Here is a 24,803-nt window from a genome sequence, read left to right on the forward strand (position 1 = left end):
AAAGGGATGAGAGACGGTTATGCTTGGGTGCCTCGTGCGTGAGGAGACGGGAACATGTGACTATTACCGAGGGCATCAGCCCATTAGTACTCAGTATTATGTATTAATAATGTGTTATAAGTGTCGTAAATGTAATAAATGTTGTTATTTAATCGAGTGAATTACGTACAAAACATGGGTTAAACATAGACACTCAAAGCCGAAGATCACCCTCTACAGTAGCTCTGTTTCTGTTCTTCATTTTCATTTATGTGAAAGCAGAAAAGGTACACTAACACAGGTGTGTTGTTGTGAAAGGCATTAGATGCAGTATTCCCTTCCTAGAAATTGCAAGTTATAGGGGACATGTACGGATCCAGAAATTGATCAGAGATGTGGAGTCGTGATACAGGGTCTTCACAAGAGAGTCACAAGATACTTCGGCTAGTTGATCTTTCTCAAGGTAAGCAGTTCATTTTCAGTTTCCAAGAAGGGATTGGTGATCTTCTCAACTAGAGGTGGAAAATATTGTCTGAGTGTAGATCCTAGCAATTCCAGGTTTTTCACCATTACATCACTTAACACTCTGTAGTAGTATTTCTTCATAAGCAGACAGGAAATCATGAAGTATTGGGAGAATGAAATTCGCTTTTGCTGGTTCGGTGTGCCCACATAGTCATTTTCTGTATTGTTCCATCTATTTTGTCTTAGACTGTAAAGGATGTGAGGCCCCAGGGGCTCTTAACTTGAGAGCATGGTTTGGCAATCACAGAGCCCTTAGCTGAGTCTTGGCATTTCTTCCGCTTACTTGTGCCAGGCTCCTCACTTTCATCTGTCCTGTCTGACCACACTTGGTCAACTCTTGTTCTTATCCAACCCCAACGGTATTAGGTATCAGAGGCCTAGGGAGTCTTTAACTTTCACGCCCTTCGTGGCCCATGTCTTTCTTTGGCCGATATCTTCATTTTTCGAAGTATCGGACCCCTTCCTTTTCCTTTCTCTTTGATAAATATTATATAAAGGATGGTTGCCCCGTTGTACTCTACTTCCTCTTAAAACAGTAATCACCACCAACACCTGAAGGGTGTGACTTGCGTTCCTTGCAGACTTAAATTCGTTTCGTTCATGTGATTGAATATATCTCTTATATAAGCAAGTCTTGCAAGCCATGGGAAATCAGTGAATTCTTTGAAGTTGCATATCGCACCGAGAAGAAATAACCTAACTTCATCTCTCAGTTCAAACACAAGGGTCAAAATTTTTGCCTGTCGGCAACCACCTAACCTCTGTATGTAATAGCAAATCTTCTTGGTCACTCCCCATCTTCTTGCATAGCACTCAAAATAACCTGGAATTTAGAGGCCTGGCTTTGATGAATTTAATAACTTCCACAGTTTCTTTCAGCACAACATCCAATTCTGTGGGCACATTCGATTTGCTCATGCTCCACGGTGGTTGCAATAATGTGTTCACAGTACACGAGGGGGCGACAGTCTTCACGTGTGCAGTTGCACCTTTATATTTTCCAGGCAAGGCCCTAGCACCGTTAATCCAATGCAATGCTCCTTGTTATGTTCATTTTCAGTCATGAATACCTTGAGGAACTCAAAGATACGTTCGGTAATCTTGTGCATGGGTAAGATCGAACAAAACAGCAAATCCTCGTGGACCATGTTTTTGAATTTTTATCAAACTAGCTGATATACCCATGCTTCGCTACGGAATTCTACATTGTATACAGAATTCTAGTTAGGTAGTGTACACGTTGTGAGCGAGACTGTATTAAATTGCATAACTCTTAACGTTACCCTACAAACGCGATGGAGAAATCGCCAAACATCTTTTCTTGTATGAAGACTGGGTTAGGGAATTTTCATTGTAATGGTAGGCCTACTTGCCTACCATCAGTCACAATCAGGTTGGGGAATTTCATTATAATGGCAGACACTCACTCTCCACCTGCCTGTTTACATCCTCAGAAAGACTGTCTTAGTGGTTTTCCCAACTGAAATGAACATAGGTCATTACAATGACATCAACAGGAATGGCGCGAGTAAAAGCAATGCTGTCACATGAAATACTCGGTCAAATGAAAAACCACACATTTTCTCACTTTTAACAAACAGTACTACGCTGCTGATCTAACAGTCCAAAGTTCCAGAGCTGGCATGACCAGGCCGCAGACAGCCATGATCTGTGAACACTCTTTGTCTTTTTTCGGGGGGTTGAATAATGGATAGTCCCAGGGCAAAAACTATGCCCTTTTACTAACTTATTTCCTAGGAGTACCCGATGATAAAAATTAAATAACTGGAAAGGAGGTTCAACCTATTCAATACTCAAAAGAAAGAAACGTAGCAATCACATTTCTATTTAAATGGGACCGGTTTCGACCTTAGTCTAGGTCATCATCAGCCATAAAAAACATGTAAAATGTTTATGAATGTTGGAGGTCAGTTTCACTCTCTGTTAGGCACAAAGACACGACACCACATTCTGTCCTGCACAAAGTCACAACACTACCAATCAACATGCGAAGATCAAAAAGGCTTGAATTCGCAGACGAACAGATCTGTAATAGAAAGCCGCCAGCTCCCAGTGACCAGCGCGGCACACTCAAGGTCACGCGCTGCGGACAAACACCAAAGTAGAGTGGAGAACGTTTCGAAGGTCCAGAACCTGTCACGGCTGCGGGAAGCCAAGTACGTATATAAAAATATACGACGCCAATTAGTACAACCGAATGAGCACCCGTACTCCAGTTAAGTTCTTGGTAAACAGTTGACTTGAAAAAACAATTGTAGAGAGAAGAAAAAATGTAGTAAAAAGCGCAATATCGGAAAACAAATGAAAACTTATATGCACAGTGCGCTATTTTTAAAAAGAAAAAATTTTTAGGTTATGATTGAAGTAGTCGAAGTTGGCGCAAGACAAAAATTTTTGAAAGAGGAGAATAAATTAAACGAGGAAGAGTGATAGTGAAATAAGAGAAAGAATAAAAGAAATTGAAGTTAGATGGTAATGAGGAAAGATAAGATAGGGAAATGAAGGAGGGGTAGTTTATGGTGGGTTAGGAGGGTGGGATATTGGAGGTAGAAAATGTGGGTGGGAACTATGTAAGACATGGAAAATAGAATTGGGGTTTTGGAATTTGGAATTTTTGAGAAGAAGAATTAGGAAGTTAAAAAGGATATTGGGTTTTTCAGAAATGTTGTTTAATTGAAATTAGGGTTGAAGTACTGGTCAAGGTGGATAAAGCAATTTTCAGTAATGTTTAAGAGGGGGCCTTTGTTAATGATTTTAAGTATATTTATGTCATTGTCAATACTGGTGAAACTATGTTTGGAGTCTTGTATGTGCTGTCCTATGGCAGAGAATCTGTTGTATTTAATGGCGTTGACATGTTCAGAGTACCTGATATTGAAGTTGCGGCCAGTTTGTCCGACGTAGGAGGAACTGCAGTTGTTGCATTTAAATCTGTATACACCAGATTTAGAAAAAGCATTAGACTTATTTAGAGATTTAGAGTTGTGTAAGATATCAAGACTTCTATTGTTAGTTCTAAAAGAAATTTTCATATTATGTTTTTTAAAGATATTAGTTATTTTATAAGCATCCTGAGTAAAAGTGAAGGTGGAAAAAGCAGTTGGTTTTATTGTGTCTTTAGATAAAGTGGTTTTTGGACGGTGTTTGAATTTGTTGATGATGCGGTTAATGAAGGAGTTGTTAAAGCCATTAAATTTAGCAATGTTGCGGATGGTGTTTAATTCATTATTTAAATCTTTTTTGGACATAGGGGTGTTGAAGGCACGAAAAATTAAGCTGTTATAAGTAGCACGTTTATGAGCTTGGGGGTGCGAAGAATCTTTTCTTATTGTAGTTGCTGTTTGGGTTGGTTTTCTGAAAATTTTGTAAGATAAAGAAGAAGGATGTCTAGTAATAGTTAGGTCTAGAAAATTAAGAGTTTGGTTGTGTTCTGATTCGAGGGTGAATTTAATGTTAGAGTCTAAGTTGTTGAGATGAAGAAGTGTAGAGGCTGCGTTGGTTGATTCCTCATTTAATATTACCAATGTGTCGTCGACATATCTCGCCCAAAAGAGGATGTTGGAGAAATTATTATTATTATTAATTCTTGTGTTTTCTAAGAAGTCGAGGTAAATTTCAGCAAGAATGCCAGAAGCAGGTGAGCCCATAGCCAAGCCATCTTGTTGATAAATGGTGTTGTCAAAGGTAAAATAATTATTGTTGAGAACTAGTTTTAAAATAGACATGAAGTCTTGAATTTCAAGTTTACTTAGGTTACTGAATTTGTTTAGGTTGTTGTTTATAATGGGGAATAATTTTGGAATTGGAATACTAGGGTACATGTTGACAATGTCAAAAGAATGGAGAGAAAAATTTGGTTGGATTTCAAAATTTTTTAATTTGTTGATTAGATCAGAAGTGTTTTTGATAGATTTGTTGGATAAAAATCGATAATTTTTTAGTAAAAATGTTTGGATGAATTTGGAAGTGTTGTATAGGGGACTGGGTCTGTAATTGATAATTGGACGGATAGGAATGTTAGTTTTGTGAATTTTAGGGAGGGCTTTGGCAGTGGGTAGTCCAGGGTTCATGTTTATTAGTTTAGTTTTTTCTTGATCTGTGAGGAGAAAGGAAACGTTTTTTAAAGTATGTTTGAGTAGGCGTTGGATTTTTGTGGTTGGGTCTTTTTTTATTATAGAAAAAGAAGGGTCACTGAAAAAGTTTTTGGTTTTATCTAAGTAGTCAGTTTTATCCATTATGACAGTAGTGTTGCCTTTATCAAGTCAACTGTTTACCAAGAACTTAACTGGAGTACGGGTGCTCATTCGGTTGTACTAATTGGCGTCGTATATTTTTATATACGTACTTGGCTTCCCGCAGCCGTGACAGTTTCTGGACCTTCGAAACGTTCTCCACTCTACTTTGGTGTTTGGCCGCAGCGCGTGACCTTGAGTGTGCCGCGCTGGTCACCGGGAGCTGGCGGCTTTCTACTACAGATCTGTTCATCTGCAAATTCAAGCCTTTTTGATCTTCGCATGTTGATTGGTAGTGTTGTGACTTTGTGCAGGACAGAATGTGGTGTCGTGTCTTTGTGCCTAACAGAGAGTGAAACTGACCTCCAACATTCATAAACATTTTACATGTTTTTTATGGCTGATGATGACCTAGACTAAGGTCGAAACCGGTCTAGAAATGTGATTGCTACGTTTCTTTCTTTTGAGTATTGAATAGGTTGAACCTCCTTTCCAGTTATTTAATTTTTAACATCAATAATTTCAATACGGAACAATGAAATGTTTATCTTTAAGTACCCGATGAGTCGGAAAATCTCATTTCACTACACTGGCGATGGAAAAATCTATCTGACTTAGAGGCAATTTTTCCTCCAAGCCAGAGGAGAAAACCCCTCTTCACAGCTAATTTGAAATAAAATGAATGTAGAATTTAATAAAAGTGAAGAGGAAGAAGTTCATTTTAAGAAATGGCTCTTTTCAGGGTTGAGTTATTTAGTGAATTGTGGTGCTATAATTTGGAATATGCCTAAAAAGTAATTCTAGACCAGGTCATACTACTACTAAGTAAGCCTTTGCCTTAAGTGTGCACACTGCTCATTCAGAACAGCACGTCAAAGTAGGGATCGAATAGCTGAAATACTATGATGAACCAGTGTGTTACGTACCAGCAGTACGGTACCAGAAAATGTATGAACCAGAGGAATGACATGCTAAAGAAAAAAGTTTTCGAACTCGCCAGATATTTCCCACCAATATTCAGTCAGGCTGTTATACTCGGTACGCAGCAGTAATCCCATCTATCGGAGTTCAGCGGCAGAATAAGAGACAAAGAACTTCACAACAAACAATGGTCAATGTAATGTTATTGTTGATCAATGTTGTGCGCTTTTGATATTGTAGGCCTTCACTTTTAGTTTTCTTCTGACTCTAAAATACCACTCTTACCATATTCAAAACAGCGGTTAATGTGAATAAAACATAAATGGTCGGAAATTGTATTCTCTATAACTTTTTTATTTAGTACTTTTTGATAGGACAAATAACATAGGTATTCAAAAATACAATTTTAGGCACATTCCCTGACTTCATATACCGATTTCCATTAAATTATGTTAACCCATTTTCTCATGGCTCGGCGTTGTTATGGACTTGGCAACAAAAATACAAATTGATGAATATCTGTGATATCAAAGCCAGTATGGTAACAGTGTATGACATAAATGATCGGAAATTTAATTCTATGTAACTTCAGTTATGTAGTATTTATCGATAGGACCACCAATATTTGAGAATTAAATTTTAGTCCGTCCCCTAAACTACTTTTTTACTCAGCATTAGTAAAGTTATTTACAGCCAAAATTGTAGTGGCTCATCCCCCGACTTCACATACCGATTTTTATTCAATTCTCTTCAGTCGTTTTCTCGTGATGCATGTACATACCTACAGACAGACATTACGGAAATGTAAAAAGTGCATTTCCTTGTTACTATGGACATGGCCAATACAGAAGTATAATTCTTTTCAAATTCTAAGCAATGTACAGGCAAAACTCTTATTATATATATATGAAAGTTAATTTTTATTTGCATTGTTAGAAATATTAGTGCTTTTGTTGAGCTGCAACTCATAGAATTCACCAGTTGTCACTCATTTCAACAATGTATCTCGCACAGTTGCTGCCGTTTTGAATATTTTTCACCAAGTACATTATTTACCATCAGTTTGTTGCAGGTAGTACTAGCTTCCCTCCATTGGTATGTGGTTGGCCATGTTTTGCAATTAGTAAAGTAGTCTATTGGCTTGTCACCTGCACTGTCATGTGTGATTTGGAGATTTTATTTTAATTTTAATGGTTTCGATATGTCACCACTCAACACACATTGGGAATTCTCATCACAGTAAGTCCCAGATCCAGGTTTTAATGATGTTTTCACACTTGTTCAACAGTTTTCTGCCTGATAGTTTAGGTTACCAGAACACTTTTAGTTGCATCATTTCAATGATCTTGTCTTCAACCAACAATCCATATTATCGTCTGCAAGTACATACTATTATACTTGCATGTTATTACTGTTCGTGCAGTTTGAGTACGTGGAAGAGTGAAGATGGAGTCTCTATAGTAAAATAAAATGATGGACCTTTTATATCAGGTGACACACTTCCTTGCGCTGGCTGAACTGGTTGTTTACTGAACTAAACAACCAATGAAGACACTCCATGGCATTTATTGGCTACTTAAAGAGTTACTTATAGTCCACTGCTAACTTGTACCAACTATTGGTATAATCGTTGCATAAGCTTATGTAAGTTGCACAACATTGAAGACGTAGTTCCTAAATGTAAAATAATGATCTATAAAATGTGTTTACGATGAAATGTCGCTCTTTAAGTACTTACAACTTACATTATTATTGAGCATCCCTTGGATTATTGTTGCGGCCCCCCCAGGGGTCCGCAGGCCACAGGTTGGGAATGACTAACCCCCCTCTCCATGTGTACCTTTGAATAGCCTTAAGTCTTTCCATAAACCATTAAAAATTTAGTGGAACATAAAACCAATAATATTATTATAATAGCCGTATGTTTGAGAAATTAATTAACAATTGCTAACTCATGCTAGCACAGAAGTCCAGTAGACATTTCCCAATCCTGTTACCTTCCCTCACATTTTTAATTACTGTCTGATATCCTTCCATTCTAATTTCTTTCATTAAGTCACCCATCATAAAACTTGTCTGCCTCATCTCAAAGGAAGCTTGTAGTTTTACATGACTTTTAATATCATGATTGTAAAACTGGTTTTCTATGAAATCCAAACTATAGTGATGTGACTTTTCATTTCAAAATCGCACGTGCGTTTTACATAATCAATCTGTTTCTTTTCAAAGTGAATATACTGAGATAATCGTAGACTGTTTTTATGATAAAAGATCCCACTTCACTCTCATCCCTTGCCCTTCCCTTTTTGACAACTGTTTAGATTGCCTGTTATTGTCCTTCCTTGTTCTCCTATCTCCCTTTACCTGAATTTCAGTCATTCTGAACACTTTCGAACACATCCTATTTGCTAACTCAATCAGTTCTACTTTGTTTTTTTCCATAAGACCAGTAATAATGCGGCAATCCTTCATACTAGTTTTTATTCACCTAGCTTCTCCAATGAGGCTCTGTCCAGTCAACTCCAGCACTCCTGAATGTTCAAACTAGCAAAATCTATTCCAAGCTGGCTTAGTAAACTTCTGTGAAGCTGATTGCTGGCCTTACTTATACATAGTCCCACTAAGAAACTTTCACTCAAGTGTTTTAAGGACCACTAGTGTATTGGATAGTCTTAGCCTCCAAAACACAAGGAGAGAGATGACTTAAAATATGTCTGAAATACCCACTCATTTTCCACAGTAACTGCTAGCTTAAACCTCGGACCATCACCTTGTCTCTGCTGTTGCCCATAGTTCACAACCTGAGACAGGACACAAGGAATCCACTCCAGGAACCACAAAACAGAAGGAAGTTTTGGTAAATGCTTGATCACTTTTAATACTTAGTGTACCGGGTGGTACACCACCATGCCGCTAATTCAAACTTTGCGCCAGTTGAAACTCCTCTACTGGAGGTAGTCTGAACTTTATCTACTGCGTAAATTTTCAAGTTTCTCAGAAGATGTCACTACTTGTAAATTTTGAAGTTTCTGAACTGGGTCGTTTTCGATATATTTTTGTTTTGCCTGTAGTAAGAAGTGTGGACATTCTCTTCCAGATGGCACTACTGAAGAAATACAATTATGCACCCTAGTGCGAAGTGAAAGAACTATGTTTTGAAGAAATTTTGTGTTTATAAGTTTGTTCCTTGTTAAATTTCTTTCAGTTATTGTTTATGTTGGCAATATTAACCCCTTCCTTCCACCAGGTTTGAATTTAGCCAATCCCGAATTTCTTTAATTAATTTATGACCAATCAGGTGTATCTTCTCCAACTTGGATATGTTGCTTAACCCTAGCCAATAAAATTCTTGTGGGAGGGTGTTCTCATTCCTGAAACGCCTCGAACTTTCCATGAGGGTATATAAACTGCTGATTTTCGGGTCTCCGGGCCACTTCAGTAACATCTATCAGTGTGTAAAGTACGTAGCAGGGGGCGGGAAGCGCCTCTTTCTTCGGGCAGCAGTTCATCCACAAGGTAATGGCCGTTTAATAACTTCTTTTCTTGCTAGCTCAGCAGTTTAACTCTCAGGGCAGGTCCGAAGCCTTTTACCATGTAACTTTCCCTTAAAATGTAAAGACACTCGGTATCTATTCTATCTGTTTAACTATAAACTGAGATAGAGAGTGCTTAACCCTCTCGAGCTCCCACTCATATTGCATTGAGGTGAACTTATTTTCTCAACCGTTTCGTCCTTAACGTAATGTGAATTGTCTCCTTTTATAAGTCACCTCTTTAGTATGGGATTAGCCCTTGCATTAGCGGCCTAGTGCCAAGTAGGTTTTACTAAAGTATTTGGAGTGCTGTACGCCTCCGATCAAACTGATAATTTGAGGCCCTGTCATTGTACTGTTTCTTTAGTGAATATGCCTCAGTAGGTTGGGTATTTTTACCCCTGTGTTTATGTCCTTAGAGGACAACTTGAAGGTGGAGTTTGGTGTGGCCTTTTATAGGCTTGAACGTTGAGAGCGGTTTGCTCTTTTTGAAATTTGGTTCTGCGTGCCTCGAGGAGGCTTTACTGTGTAATTTGGAGCAAGTGCTCCTGGGCATGAATGGGGTTTTCTGCCCCTCTTTTGAAACTTGTTTTGGGGTAAAGCTGGGCTAATTGCTCAAGAATTGTGAGTTCAGGGCTCGAAGCCCAAATCCTGTAAATACTGTAATTGTACTTTTGTTGCCTTGCTACTCTGTACCTGCCATGCTTGTTATTTCTTGATTTTGAAAAGAAAATATAACCTTGTTAAATTTTATCTTAACTTTAATTTGGTATTTTGAGGCCCGTTCACCCCCGCACCTTCTTTCACCTCTGCTGTTCCACAGATACCTCGGAACACTTAGGGAGAAAGTATTTATAATTACTCAAGAACTCGGAACTTCAATATTTCATTGAAAGCACATGGTATCCATGGTTGGAAATTTTCAGTAGTAGAGTCTACATGAAGTGTTACTGAGTGTGTGACGCATATTTTCAGCTTGCTGTTTCGTCTCAGCAGTGACCTCCACGCCCTGAGATATATCTTGTTATTGGATTCTATCGGAGATACAGTACATCTCCAGTTGCAGATGAATAAACTGAAATGAGATGGATCTCTGAATTTCTTGACAGTCCAGTAGGTGACTCCAAGTGATAGAGAGCAGGTTGAAAATGAGATAGTGGACTTTATGATCATTTATTAATGAAGAAGAAAAGATTATTTTAGCAAAAAGCATAATTATAAAGATCTCTGTGGGTTTCATGGCTCCTTCTGTGGGTCAGTGGTAGAGTCTCGGCCTCCGGATTCCATGATGATGGATTCAAACACAGCAGAGGTAGTTGGATTTTTGAAGGGTGAAAAACAAAGTCCATTTGATGCTCCATATCGTACTATGCCAGCATGAGAAAAAGATTGCATTTGGTGTTTACCCAACAAAATGCATTAAAACTCAGCCTTAGACATCCAAGAAAGAGATTGCTTACTCTGCCATCATAGTAGGGATAGAGTAAAACGGAGCATTGAAAACTGACGAACAAGCAGCCCAGATGGCATAAAATTAGAATGCTTGCACGCTGTAGCCGAAGCCATATGATTATTATTATATTATTATTATGCATGCCGTAAAGAAAATGTGGATTATCACAACGTTCTGGAGACAAGCAGTAGAGCTCTTACAAACAAGGAGAAATATATGTTTTTGATGTCATGTAAGTGGTGTTTCGAAGTAGTGTGGTGTAGCCAAAGTAGATTTTGACTTTGGCGAGTAATTTGACCAATTAGGTCACAAGCAGAAGCCTGGATGCAAATTACAACAACAAGCATTAGAAAATATAAACATAAGTGGCAAGAAAGTTACACATTTCATGATGCTATAGAAACAATTGATTCCACTTCCCATGTGGGTGGCATGATAGAATACATCCAGCCTCCCTGTTGTAAGAGGTGACTAAAAGGGGGCCCCGCAAGCTCTTAAATTGGGAGTGAGGCTTGGTGACCAGGGGGCCCTAGTTGAGTCTGACACTATTTCAGCTTACTGGTGCCAGGCTCCTTACTTTCATCTAACTTATCTGATCTCCCTTGGTTAACTCTTGTTCCTGTCTGACCTTAAAGGTATTAGGTTTGCAAGGCCTGAGGAGTCATTCTTCAATTTCATGCCCACCATGGCCCTCACTTTTCCTTTGCTGATGCTTTCATTCTGCCGGTGTAGTGATTGTTGTTTTAAGAGGAAATACAACTGGGTAACCATCTTCTTGTAACTCTAATCTGAAGCAGGAAAGGAAGAGTCCAACTGTTTGAAGAATGAAGGTATCAGTGAAAGAAAGGGAAGGGCCACTAAGAACATGAAGATAAAAGACTCCCTAGGACTCGCAAAACTAATACCATTGGGGTCAGAAGATAACAGGAGTAACCCAGGGAAGTAGGATGGTAAAGAAGGAAATGAGGAGCTTGGCAAAAGTGGAAACAATCCCAGGTTGAGAGCTTCTGGGTTCCCCCTTTAAACACTATTACATTGAGCAAGAGATGATGGTGGTGATGACAATTCAGCTGCTGTTTGCAGGCATTTTAATTTAACAGTAGTAGGCTACCTGTATGTCAATTTTGGCATTCTGTTTTTGTTGTAACCAAGGTTGAAGTTTACAGAACACAACTTTTATTGCTTCACTTTATGATATTTACACAAATAACTGAAATTTATTTGAAGCAAAAAGGAATATTGAATCTTGAGAAAAGTCTGTCTTTATACAATATGTACAGGTTTGCAGTCTTTATATACACTTCTATCTTGAAAAGATAGTCTTTGTGAATTGACACGTTGATAGTCGAGAACTATCTGGCACACTAACATAAATGTTCATGAGAGTCCTTGTTTGTTGAAGTGCATGAATTCCTAAAAAGCAAGTTCAATTGATTGAAGAAATTCCACCTAGCGAAACTAAGGGAGCTTGCATAAGTTAGGGAATGAAAATGGCTTGTAAAAGAATTACGGAACATAGGCAGCGGAAACAGGTAAGGGAGCGGTGACCAGAGGTGAGACCTCGTACTGCCAGAAATTCAGTCCACCTGGTCGAAGCACATTTTCAAGAGGAGTAGCCTCCGTGCTCGACGTAGGGTGTATTCTGGAGCTGGACACCGGGGCAAGTGGGCAAGTGAGCAGGCAGGGAGCTCCTATTTATAGTACACTCGATGGTCAGGCACGCGCACTGAGGGCTGCGCGTCGAAGCTAGCAGAATGATACACAGGCGCGCGTGCAGCTGGCTGGCGGAGCGAGAAGGGAGCGCCGGACATACAACACCCTCCCCTCCTAAATGCGCCGGTACGGCGTGAAACGGCGGCGGCGCTGGCGGCGACTGCGATGCTGGGGCGGAGCTGCTGATATCTCTGTTGTATTGTCCGGAGCTGGAACTGGGCGGAGTGGCGCTGTCTCGTCCTGAAAGGAACCCATTGTTATTAAATGATCTAAAGCTCTGTCAGCAATAGATTTATCTGGTTTAGCAATAGCATCAATAGCTGGACAGGGGCGGTAGCGCAGACGTATCTGATCTTGATGGCGGCAGATACGTTTCTCCGTAGTCTGTATCTCGTAGAGACGATGACCCAAAGATCTGCAGATGACTCCAGGTATCCAGAGTGGGTTGGATTTGAATGTCCTGGTGTAGACCTTGTCGTTGAGGGAGAACTTCGTTGATGAGGTCTTATGCTGGGCCGGAAGAGGCTGTAACAGAGAAAGTAAAGTTCTGTGAGGTCGTCCATGGAGCTTCTGTGCAGGAGTGATATTATCAGCGCCGGGTAGAGTTCTGTATTTGTGTAAAAGTTGGAGCAAGGCTTGGTCTTTAGTTAAGCCTGAAGAGACAGCTTTCTTCATACTTCTTTTAAATGTTTGTACGAAGCGTTCAGCTTCACCATTAGATTGAGGGTGAAAAGGTGGTGCTAGGATATGACGAATGCCATTATGTGTACAAAAGTTCTGAAAAGCAGTAGCTGTAAATTGAGGTCCGTTGTCCGAAATGAGTACTTGCGGTAAACCTTCTGTAGTAAAGATTTTCTGGAGAGCACGAATGGTAGCTTCGGTTGTAGTAGTCGAATGCATATCCACGACATATGGAAAGTTTGACAGTGAATCGATGACTATTAACCACATGGAATTGAGGAAAGGACCTGCGAAATCGATGTGAACTCGTTCCCATGGAGTAGTAGCAGGAGGCCATGAAGCAAGATCAGAAGACGGGGCGTTCTGATTCGTTTGACATTGCTCACAATGACGTATTAACTTTTCGATGGCGGCATCAATACCGGGCCAGTAGCAGTGTTGACGGGCAAGTTGCTTTGTTCTGGAGATACCCCAATGGCTTTGGTGTAATAACTCGAGAACTTGTTTCTGTAGGCTAAGTGGGATAACCACTCGGAAGATGGTGCCTGCTTCTAGTAGTACAACTCCGGCACGAGTCGTGAGACGATGCTGCATACGATGATAAGGTGCCAGGTGGGCAGGAAGTGTGCTCTGAAGAGGCCAACCGTTGCGGATGTAAGTACGTACAGTAGCAAGTGTACTGTCCTTATCCGTAGCTTTAGCTATGCAGGTAGCATCAATAGGAAAACTGGATACAGTATCTTCAAGTTCTATGTCCAACTGAAGACATTCAGATTCTTGAGAATCGAAGGCAGTATCAGGACCAACGGGTAAGCGGGAGAGGGCATCAGCATTACAATGCTGGGATGTGGCTCGATATACAATCTGATAGGAATAATCAGAAAGGAACAGGGACCATCGTTGAAGCTTTCTGAGGGAATTCTCTGGGATCTTATTACCAGGATGGAATAAGTGTACGAGAGGCTTATGATCGGTAATGATCAGGAAATGGTTGCCATAAAGATATTCATTGAAACGGCGAATACCAAAGATGATGGCTAAAGCTTCTTTCTCTATCTGTGAGTATCGACGTTGATGGTCATTAAGTGTTTTCGAAGCGAAGGCGATGGGGCGTTCTTGTCCATGACGATCCTTCTGGGAGAGAACGGCACCGACACCGTAGTCTGAAGCGTCAGTAGCTAGCGTGATGATCTTGTCGGGCTGAAAATGAGTGAGTTGTATAGCTTGAATTAAGGCGTTGTTGATTGTTTTCCATGCCTGTTGGCATTGCGGAGTCCACTGAAACTTAACACCTTTTTTACGTAGAGCGTTTAATGGAGCTGCCACTGTAGCGAAGCGTGGAATGAACTTATTATAATAGTTCGCTTTGCCTATGAAGGACTGAAGCTGCTTGAGGTTCTGAGGTGCTGGCATGTTTACTATCGCGGAGACATTCTGTATACTAGGACGAATTCCATTCTTATCAAGTATATGTCCGAGGTAGTGAACTTGAGGCTGAAAGAAGGTACATTTAGCGAGATTCGCTCGTAGGCCATTGTCTTTCAATTTCTGGAGAAGAAGGCGGAGATTGGTGAGATGTTCCTGATGATCTTTTCCAGTAACAATAATATCATCCAGGTAGTTAGCACAACCGGGAATGGAGGCGGTGAGTTGAGCCAAATAGCGCTGAAAAATAGCCGCTGAGGATGAAACACCAAATGGGAGCCGCTGGAGCTGGAGCAGTCCGAGAGGAGTGTTGAGTGTGAGAAATTTCTTAGATTCTTCGTCTAAAAGTAGCTGGAGATATGCTTCTTTAAGATCAACTCGAGAGAAGAATTGTCCACCAGAGAGACGACGGAATAAGTCTTCTGGACGTGGAATAGGAAAGATATCGGTTTCGAGTTGTGCGTTGACTGTAGATCGAAAATCGCCACAAAGTCGAACATTACCATCAGGTTTCTTGATTACCACGAGTGGAGTAGCCCATTGACTAGAAGTAACTGGTACTACAATTCCAGTTTGTATCCATCTTTCTAATTCTTTCGTGACCTGGTCTTGAAGTGCTAGGGGTACTGGACGTGCTTTGAGGAAGCGAGGCTTAGCTCCGGATTTCAGCTGTATGTGAGCTGTATAGTCTTTTGCTGTTCCGAGCTGAGAGTCGAAGACTTCAGGAAACTGCGCTAGGAGAGTGGTAACGTCAGAAGTAGGATGCAATGTAGATACGACGTTAATGTTGTCATGTATCTGGAAACCAAATAAGTTAAATAGATCCATGCCCATAATGTTTGATGCAGTGTAGTTGTTAACTACGAGAAGAGGAATGGCCTTCTGAATTCCTTTATAACTAGCCTGAAGCTTAATTTGACCTTTGATGTCAATTTTCTTCTTGTTAAATGTCACGAGCTGGATGTCAGCTGGAGAGCATGAAGGTGAACCTAAGTCGTGGTAGGTAGTCAGGTTAATAATAGAGACAGGTGATCCAGTGTCTAATTGAAAATCGACAGATCGATCAGAGAATGAGAGAGGAATGATGATTTTGTGAGAATCCTTTGTGGGAAGAATAAGATTGATCTGATCAACGTCCATGTCTTGGCGGGGCTGTATATGCTTCCGGCGCGCTGCAGTAGTCTTAGCAGGGCGGAGCGAACTTTGACAGACAGTCTGAATGTGTCCAAGTTTATTACATCGTTCACAAGTAGCTTTGAAAAAACGACAGTCACGACGTTCATGATGCTTGAAACAACCTCGGCAGGAAGGCAGGAGTTTCGAGGTGCTTTTAGAATTGAGCTTCCGTGTAGCATTACGAGAGGGAACCTGGCGAGAATGCTTGGTGGAGAGCGCCTTATCCGTACGGTTCACTGTAGCAGAGGACTTGCGGGCCTGAGGCGAGACTTGTGCAACTTCGTGTGGAGAAGCTATGGCTGCGGCAGTCTTGGTAGTAAGCTCATAAACCGTAGCAATACGCTGGACGTCTTCTAAAGAAGGGTTACTCTGCTTGACAGCGTCAAAACGTATTTTGTCTTCAGGAGTATGTAAAATTATCATGTCCCGAATGAGAGAATCAGTGTAGGATGAACCACAACCGTCCTTGGAGCAGATGAACTGGCAGGGTTTAGCTAGACCACGCAATTCAGTTATCCATTCAGTATGTGTCTGATGGGGTTGCTTTCTGCTCTGAAAAAATTTATAGCGAGCAGCCACTATGTGAGGAGCTTTGGCATAGTGTTCCGTGAGACGGGCTAAGAGCTGCGTGAAGGGTACCTCAGATAAGTGTTCTTCTGGACTTAATTTACGTAGTAATTCACACGTAGCATTGCCAACCGAACTAAGAAATAGTGCGCGGCGGCGTTGATCATCTGTGACAGAATGGCAGATGAAATGCTGTTGCAAGCGGGCGAAATAAACTGACCATTCTTCCTTAGCCGGGTCAAAAGCAGAGAACGGAGGAATAGCTGATGGCTGTGTAGAGACAGAAATAGCTTGAATAGCCTGAATTAATGCTGCCTGTTGTTGTTGCATAAACTGTTGTTGTTGCTGCTGTAAGGCTTGGAAGATCGTAGCAAGTTGTTCCGCAGTAGCCATTGCGAGATGCGTGCAAGAAAGAGTAAGGTAAGCTGTGTGTCAGAACTGGTTAGAGTGTCGTTGTTGTTTAGCACGTCGCCGTAGAGTTGACAACTGGGCCCGTTGAATTGTAGTGTTGGTTTCGTGTGTACCTCGTCGCTATAGAGTTGGCAACTGGGACCGAAGAATTGTAGTTGGTGCTTTTTACCTCGTCGCCATAGAGTTGGCGACTGGGGCCGATGAAGTGTAGTGTCGCTTTTTTACCTCGTCGCCATAGAGTTGGCGACTGGGGTCGAAGAATTGGAGTGGGTGCTTTTTACCTCGTCGCCATAGAGTTGTGTTGTAACCAAGGTTGAAGTTTACAGAACACAACTTTTATTGCTTCACTTTATGATATTTACACAAATAACTGAAATTTATTTGAAGCAAAAAGGAATATTGAATCTTGAGAAAAGTCTGTCTTTATACAATATGTACAGGTTTGCAGTCTTTATATACACTTCTATCTTGAAAAGATAGTCTTTGTGAATTGACACGTTGATAGTCGAGAACTATCTGGCACACTAACATAAATGTTCATGAGAGTCCTTGTTTGTTGAAGTGCATGAATTCCTAAAAAGCAAGTTCAATTGATTGAAGAAATTCCACCTAGCGAAACTAAGGGAGCTTGCATAAGTTAGGGAATGAAAATGGCTTGTAAAAGAATTACGGAACATAGGCAGCGGAAACAGGTAAGGGAGCGGTGACCAGAGGTGAGACCTCGTACTGCCAGAAATTCAGTCCACCTGGTCGAAGCACATTTTCAAGAGGAGTAGCCTCCGTGCTCGACGTAGGGTGTATTCTGGAGCTGGACACCGGGGCAAGTGGGCAAGTGAGCAGGCAGGGAGCTCCTATTTATAGTACACTCGATGGTCAGGCACGCGCACTGAGGGCTGCGCGTCGAAGCTAGCAGAATGATACACAGGCGCGCGTGCAGCTGGCTGGCGGAGCGAGAAGGGAGCGCCGGACATACAACAGTTTTACTCTACCAATTGGCTGAGTAAATTGAATCTTGAGTTATCTACGGCTGAGTTTTTAATCATGTTGGGTAAACGTCAAATGTGTCTGCAGAGATCCTTTGTATGCCAACATTGTACCTCATAGTGTAAAATGGATTTTTACTACCCTTCAAAAATCCTATTACCTCTGATGGGTTTGAACCAGCAATTTTGAGAAATGGAGGCCAACTCTACCACTCATCCACATGAAGAGCTAAGCAGGAGACACTGTGGATGTAATCTACCTTCCCCACTCACAGGAAAAGGGGGCAGGAAAGATCAGATGCTCCAGGAAGAAAAGTGCATGGTTTGTAAATAACTAAGTACAGTAAGTAAATAAATATTTTATTTTTATTATGATGACAAGGGTGATGATAACTGCTAGGATTTATTGGCTTTCTAGACGAGGGAGACTTCACCATCAGATAACTTCTCAATTGTAATCACGCAGGCTAAATAGACCAAGAAACAGCCTTCAAATCCAGGTAAAAATCTCGCTAAAACACCCAGGGCCTTCATGTAGGAGGCAGTTACACTATCCCTGGACCACAGGCCAGCTGCTAGGATCTACCTGTGCCGTAAATGTCTCTAAAATGTGCCAGAAATCCAATTTGTAAAACCTTGTAAACAACTGATTAATAAATCATTTAATTCTTCTTAAATATTCTGTACTTACTGCATACCCCTTAGTCGAACAGATCACCTCCTTACTTCCAAGTCTTCCCAGCCCAAATTTTGTTACATTTTTTGATCTTGGCGTGGTTCCCATACACTGGTTATCCCATACAATTGTTTTCCTCTGCAGTTTATGCATGGCTAATCTAGATTTTTCTCCCATACATGAAAGGTTTGTACGAAGTTATAAAATTATTGAAAAAGTGAGATATACACTAGTTACTACATTCTTAAATAAGTAGGCCTAATGACCTTAAAGGAGAGCATGTGGTACATACTTCAATAATATGTTGACAATGGGCTACATATTAACAGAGTAATTATTATTCTATGGAAAAGAGAAAAAGATAGAGTGGTGTTATTTTTTCATTATGTTATCTAACTAAAGAACTAATATTTCTTGTTTTTTTTTTTTTTTTTTTTTTGCTAATTGTTCACTAGGTCTAAAGTAACTGTATCCATGCCTGCCAACCTGTCACGAAGCTCACAGCCTCGACAAATGACACCAGCTTCCTCAACCCTTGCCTTATCTTCAGGTTCTGGAGGAGAAGGATCATTATCTGGAGCACAGGATCCAGGTATAACAGTTCACAAAGCTTGTTCATAATCTTGGTGGATTTTTAAAAATACGCTACATATCAACTTTAGCAACTGATAATGAATATTAAATTTTAACAAAAGTGAGCCACATCAATATAAAGTCAGGTGCCATAATGGTTTCACTTATATTAGGTTAGGTTTCAAGGCGGAGGTCACTACATGACCTTGCATTGTGGTCATTTAAATCTAGGGAGAGGATGAAACCCGATGTCAACACATAGCCTACTCCTGTCAAATAACACCGAGGGGTCTGCTCAAGGCCTAATGTCTCAGTCTGACAGATGAATTACCATATGAACACTGCAGAGAGGTTTGTAATTGAACCCAGGCTTTTTTATGCTAGTGGTTTAACATCGCACTTACACATCAAAGATTTTTGGTGACGGAAGGATGAGAAAGGGGTAGTATTGGGAAGGTAGTGCCCTTGGCATAAATTAAGGTACAACCCCAGCATTTGCCTGCTGATGGTGGAATTTGTACCCACCATCTTCTGAATGCAAGCTCACAGATGCGCGACCCTAACCATACGGCAACTCACTTGGTCTCTGACCTTTGGCATGCAATCTAGTGATTAGAAATAGTTTACCTCAGCTTCTCCTTACAAGTAACTAACCTCATGTTTTAATCTGTATTGAAAGTCTGTTTTTTTTAAATTATTATTATTATTATTTTACGCCCACATTGGAGCACTGAAATCAATCTATAAAGATTCAAGTCTTATGAATATTTGTTACAAATTTGGTTGATGTTTCTTCTTTTGTTCCCAGAAATGTTTCATTCTCTCTGACCTGGCTGCCCATTCTTCATCAGTTATGTTGTGCTGTTTGCATGTGTAGGTCTTCAGTTCAAGTCTCACGTCGTTATTTCTCAAGATCCTCTTCTCTTCTCTGTTTTCAATTTGTTGAATTGTCAAGCCTAATTAATTTAAATCTTCTTGGACTTCTTTGAACCAGTGATTTTTAGTTTTACTATTACAAAAGTAGTTGAATAAATGTTTGAGTATCCTAGTCTCTGGTAGTCATGATATGTGACAGAAAAAAGCATCTCTTCCTTACCGCATTGTATCTAATATAGACTCAGTCTCCTGGTATACAACTTCATTAGGTACAGATCGGGCCAGCTAGGAAGACATCCGGTGAGGGGAAGTATGCGAGTGAGAAAGCAGAGCCGTGGGAGCGAGAACGCTGACTTCCCCTTCTCTCTCAGTGTTGTGGCGACGTACAGTTGACCCGAAATATTTGTTATAACTGACATGTAACACTCCGCAGATTTTCAGTTAGTGGAATTCCCTTCCGGCTGTACATTACAGAAATACCTAGCCGAAATGAATTCATTTAGAAGTGTTGCAGATGACAGATAGATCGAAGGAGTTAGAACATAATTTAACCTCTTATTACAGTAGCTGTGTATCAATTTGAGTAGTCCTTATTTTAAAATTATAATTTGATGTAAAATTAACTTTACGACGCTGTAAATGTACGGTGTAGAATATGGTTTGCTATAATACCAGGCTTCATAACCTGAGCAACGTCATGTAAAATAACTTGATAATAATAATAATAATAATAATAATAATAAGCTACAAGAAAATTGAAAAACTCTCAGATATTATCCGAAGGAGGATCAATTTTTACGGTCATCTTCTCCTCAGAATAAACTATAAAATGATTAACCGAACAAATCTTGACTTCTTCCGTACCCGAAAACAAAACCGAACTGGTTTAAATAAACTGAAAAAGAAATGGTAGAATAAAAAATTACAGAAAATTCACTATTCGGTCGAACAGCTAAAGTAATAACTAAAGAAAACATAACGTTCCAAAACAAATCTACATTAAAAGTCAAATCTATTATCTCAGAAGACGAGAAGAAACGAAGATCAGAAAGAATGAAGAAATACTGGGCACTAAGAAAAGAACAACACACAGAGAAAGAATTGATTCAACATACCCCAAAGAGGGTGAAACGAAATAATAATAATAATAATAAAAATAATAATGTCCGCCTCTGTGGTGTAGTGGTTAGCGTGATTAGCTGCCACCCCCGGAGGCCCAGGTTCGATTCCCGGCTCTGCCACGAAGTTTAAATATTGGCACGAGGGCTGGAATGGGGTTCAATCAGCCTCGGTAGGTCAACTGAGTAGAAAGGTTTCGATTCCCACCTCAGCCATCCTGAAAGTGGTTTTCCGTGGTTTCCCACTTCTCCTCCAGGCAAATGCCGGGATGCTACCTAACCTATATGATCGTTTGTCCCTAGCTCCTTAATGCCAATATTTTGTTGCTTTCTTGTAAAGACTTAACGATATGACATATATAATTATATAATTGTTCTCAGGTACAGAAACAAAATATAATTCATAAAAGGAAACACCATAAAGGGTCTACATATGCTGAGTAACAACGTATGTTACGAAGATAACTTAAATGGCACTAGAAGTAATAAGTAATAAAATAATCACACTATAATTATTCACAAAATGAGCACATTCTTGTTTTATTATGTCCACTACATCTCTTCAATTCCACTGAGTCCTCCGTCATCACTTCTGTCGTCCTCACCGAATGACGTGTCGTCGGCTCCCAGCTGGATCGTAAAGGACTCCATAATGTCTTCAAAATGTTCCCCATCACTTATGTTCCAGTCTTCGGCGGATATTGACGTGAATTTCTGTCTAGTGAGTTTCTCTACATCGTCAATAGTGAAGATGACGTTGTGAGATGCTACCCAGTTCTTCACTTTTGCCCACATTATTTCAATACTGTTTAATTCAGAGTGATATGGGACAGTCGAATTACCGAGTGTCCGTACTGTTCCATGAGTTCATCTAGGATGTAGGTTTTGTGTGCCGGCTTGTGCAGTTTGATCGTGTTTGTACATCATCTCACGGTGTGGAATGTTCCTATTCACTAGCCAGGAGATCGTCACTTTACGTTAGCTGGAGGTTGGAGCACGATCTACTTCCTTGTTGTGATATGACGCGTAGTCAATTACGAGAACACTGCGAGGTGGAAGTTATCTTTCATATCTTTCATTCTCTTAAAAAAAAGTCACTATTCATGTCATCGTGGTAGTCGCCACCCTTGCTGCCAGACTCCCAGATTACCAGACAGTTCTCGATGAAACCCATTTCACCGCCAGCATGTCAAACTATCCTCCGCCCGATACTGGGCATTTTTTTAATAAACAAACCTTTTGTATTTTATGTCATGTTTTTCTATTAGGATGCGCTTGTTAGTGTTAGTTTTTTTCTGATGATATCCTAATGATCGAAGAATTCGCTCGACACTAGTTATGGATCCCTTGAACTTTAATTCTTTACCTAACTCTGCACGAATTTTTGAAACTGTAGGTAAACATTTTTCATCTAAATAAAAATTGCTAACAATACAACGTACGGCACCTTCGTCAAAGTTGTCCAATCCAGTAATATTCTTTGTGCGCATTCTGTTCTTGTTTGGTGTTTCAAACGGACTATCCATAGGTTTTCCTAATTCTTTCGTTTTTCGCTCTTAATCCGTACCAAAGAACTTTCTGACACTCCAACAGCTGCTGCTACTTTTTCCTGCACTTTTTTACAATCTATCACGAACTTTTCTTCCATTGCCTCCCTTTCCATAAAGTCTATAACGTTCAAGATTGCTGCACGAGTCTGACTCTTTAGCACCTTACGATGCAGGCTACTTTTAACGCCTCCCATACTGTCACAGATAGTCCTAAAGTACACCACCACTAACCACAGTTACTACTCAACGGGAAATAAGAAAGCAGAGCGCGGCAGCAGAGTGTAAACTTATGTCCTTGTAGCAGGAGCTCTGTTAGGAGGGGATACGCTACGTAAGATAGTCCAAAGTGCGCATGTGCTCCCAGATGTCTTCCTAGCTGGTCCGATCTCTAGTAATCGCCATTGTCCATCTACTTGGTGTTTTTTTTTTGTTTAGAATTGTTCTAATGATTCATCTATCTATTTTCTGTAATTTATCTGTAGTTGATTTCGTATTCAAATTGAATTTCACTAGCATAGGTTGCTTAAGGCTTAATAACGGAGTTGTAGTGTTTAAATTTTACATTTATCGAGAGAGATTTTTTCTTGTAGGTTGGGCAAGTAATGTATTGTGCTGGTTTTAATTTGGTAATTCTATTTTCAACTGATATTTTCTCTTTTAAGTTCCAAGTTATAATCTCTCCAAGATATTGAAATTTATTAACAACCTTAATTTGTTTGTTATTAGTCAGTGTGATAGGTGATGTTTCCACTTTGAAGGATGGCATCATTTCCGTCTTTTCAAAGGAGATTTGTAATCCAATTTTTGCTGCTATTCATTCTATTCTAATTCTTCAATTTGGAGTTGAGCCTCTTCCACACTACTTGCAAGTATCGCAAGGTCATCTGCAAATGCTAGACAATTGAGTTTGATATTTTTGCCAATCTTGATGTTTGGCTGACATTTCTTAGACCATTCTCGCACGACTTTCTCCAATGCACAGTTAAACAGTATTGGTGAGAGACCATTCCCCTGTCGAAGTCCAGTCCTGATTTCAAATGATTCACACAACTCTCCTCGGAATTTAACTTTCGCTCTAGTGTTCTTGAGGGTAACACCAACGAGATTAATGAGTTTCTGGTGCAACCCAAATTCTTTAAGGATTTTAAGTAATGACTCACGATGGATACTGTCATGTGCTTTCTTGAAGTCAACAAAAGTGATAACTAGCTTTTTGTTTCTCATTCTTTGATGGTTCATAATCCACTTAAGACTAATGATTTGGTCAGGACAACTTCTTCCAGGTCGAAATCCCCCTGATACTCTCCAAGTTCTTGGTCAAGCTGTTCTTGAATTCTCGTGAGGATAATTCTAGACAGGATCTTATATGTGATATCAAGTAGAGAGATCCCTTGGTAACTATTTGGATCCAGTCTATCCCCCTTTTTGTGTATTGGATGAATTATAGCTGTATTCCATTCTGCAGGCAGTTTTTCAGAGTTCCATATGTCTGTGATGTGTTTGTATAGGTTTTGAAGTATTTGGTTATTTGCATTCTTCCACAGCTCTGCAACCACTTGATTTTCTCCTGCTGCTTTATAATTCTTGAGCCAATTAATCGCTTGAAGTACCTCATGTTAGTCTGGTGGAATAACCTTGTCTAAGCGTGTTTTATTTTTTGGGTCAGGTGAAAATTCTAGGTATTATTTTGGGTTTCAGCATTTAGTAATTCTTTGAAGTGATCGCCTAGAATTTTGGCATTCTCCTGATTATTGTGTGCTAGTTGTCCTTGTTTATTTCTCATCATGAGTGTAGGTGGAGTATACCCTGATTGATATTGTTTAAATGTCCTGTAATAGTCTCGTGTCTTATGTTGCTCCAATCTCCAAGGAGTGCCCCACATTCAAGCGGGAGAAGAAGATACAGGAGATAAAAACGCTGGATAAGCTTTCTTATCCAGACGCCCGGAGGAAGTTCAAGTCCATGGCTGCTCCGGAGTTCTCCATCTCATTCGCGGAAAAGGTCGCAAACGTACGGATCACTCCACAGAGTTTTGTACAGAACACCGGTACTGAAAATGCATTGAAAAGTCAAAGCCAGCAACAAAATTCAGTAACTAAAGAAACTGGAGATTCAGCATGTGAAGCACCGAAAAGAGCATTACTGTCGACGTTGCCTGGAAAGGGCCCTTCACAGGAATGTTCGGCTGGGAAGTCCTCTCCCAACAGGGCGGGGGGAAAGACTTCCCCAAATAGGGCTGGAAAGTCCAGCCCTCCTTCCAATGCCCAGAATATAAAGGAGGAGAAGGTGAAGCCACAGAGCTCCCTTAAAACATTGGAGAAGAACCCTTCTCCAACTCAGTCGGGGTCCACAGGATCACCGAAGAAATCCGGCAAGCCATCTGCCGGCTC

The 24,803-nt window shown here is 40.3% G+C and overlaps 1 protein-coding gene across 6 annotated transcripts in view; it reads left to right on the forward strand.

Annotated features, from left to right (window-relative positions):
• Positions 1 to 24,803, forward strand: part of enc (encore) — a 1,357,661-nt gene that overhangs the window by 1,306,046 nt on the left and 26,812 nt on the right. For 5 of the 6 annotated variants that reach the window (XM_067147181.2, XM_067147182.2, XM_067147187.2 and 2 more), the window contains one exon: positions 18,752 to 18,888. In XM_067147181.2, the coding sequence (XP_067003282.2) occupies positions 18,752 to 18,888 (137 nt within the window). Of the gene's footprint in view, positions 1 to 18,751; positions 18,890 to 24,803 lie in introns of those variants that run through there. The other variant, XM_067147185.2, reaches the window with a different exon arrangement.

This window comes from Anabrus simplex, chromosome 5 (assembly GCF_040414725.1).
Source record: "Anabrus simplex isolate iqAnaSimp1 chromosome 5, ASM4041472v1, whole genome shotgun sequence".
Classification (NCBI taxonomy): domain Eukaryota; kingdom Metazoa; phylum Arthropoda; class Insecta; order Orthoptera; family Tettigoniidae; genus Anabrus; species Anabrus simplex.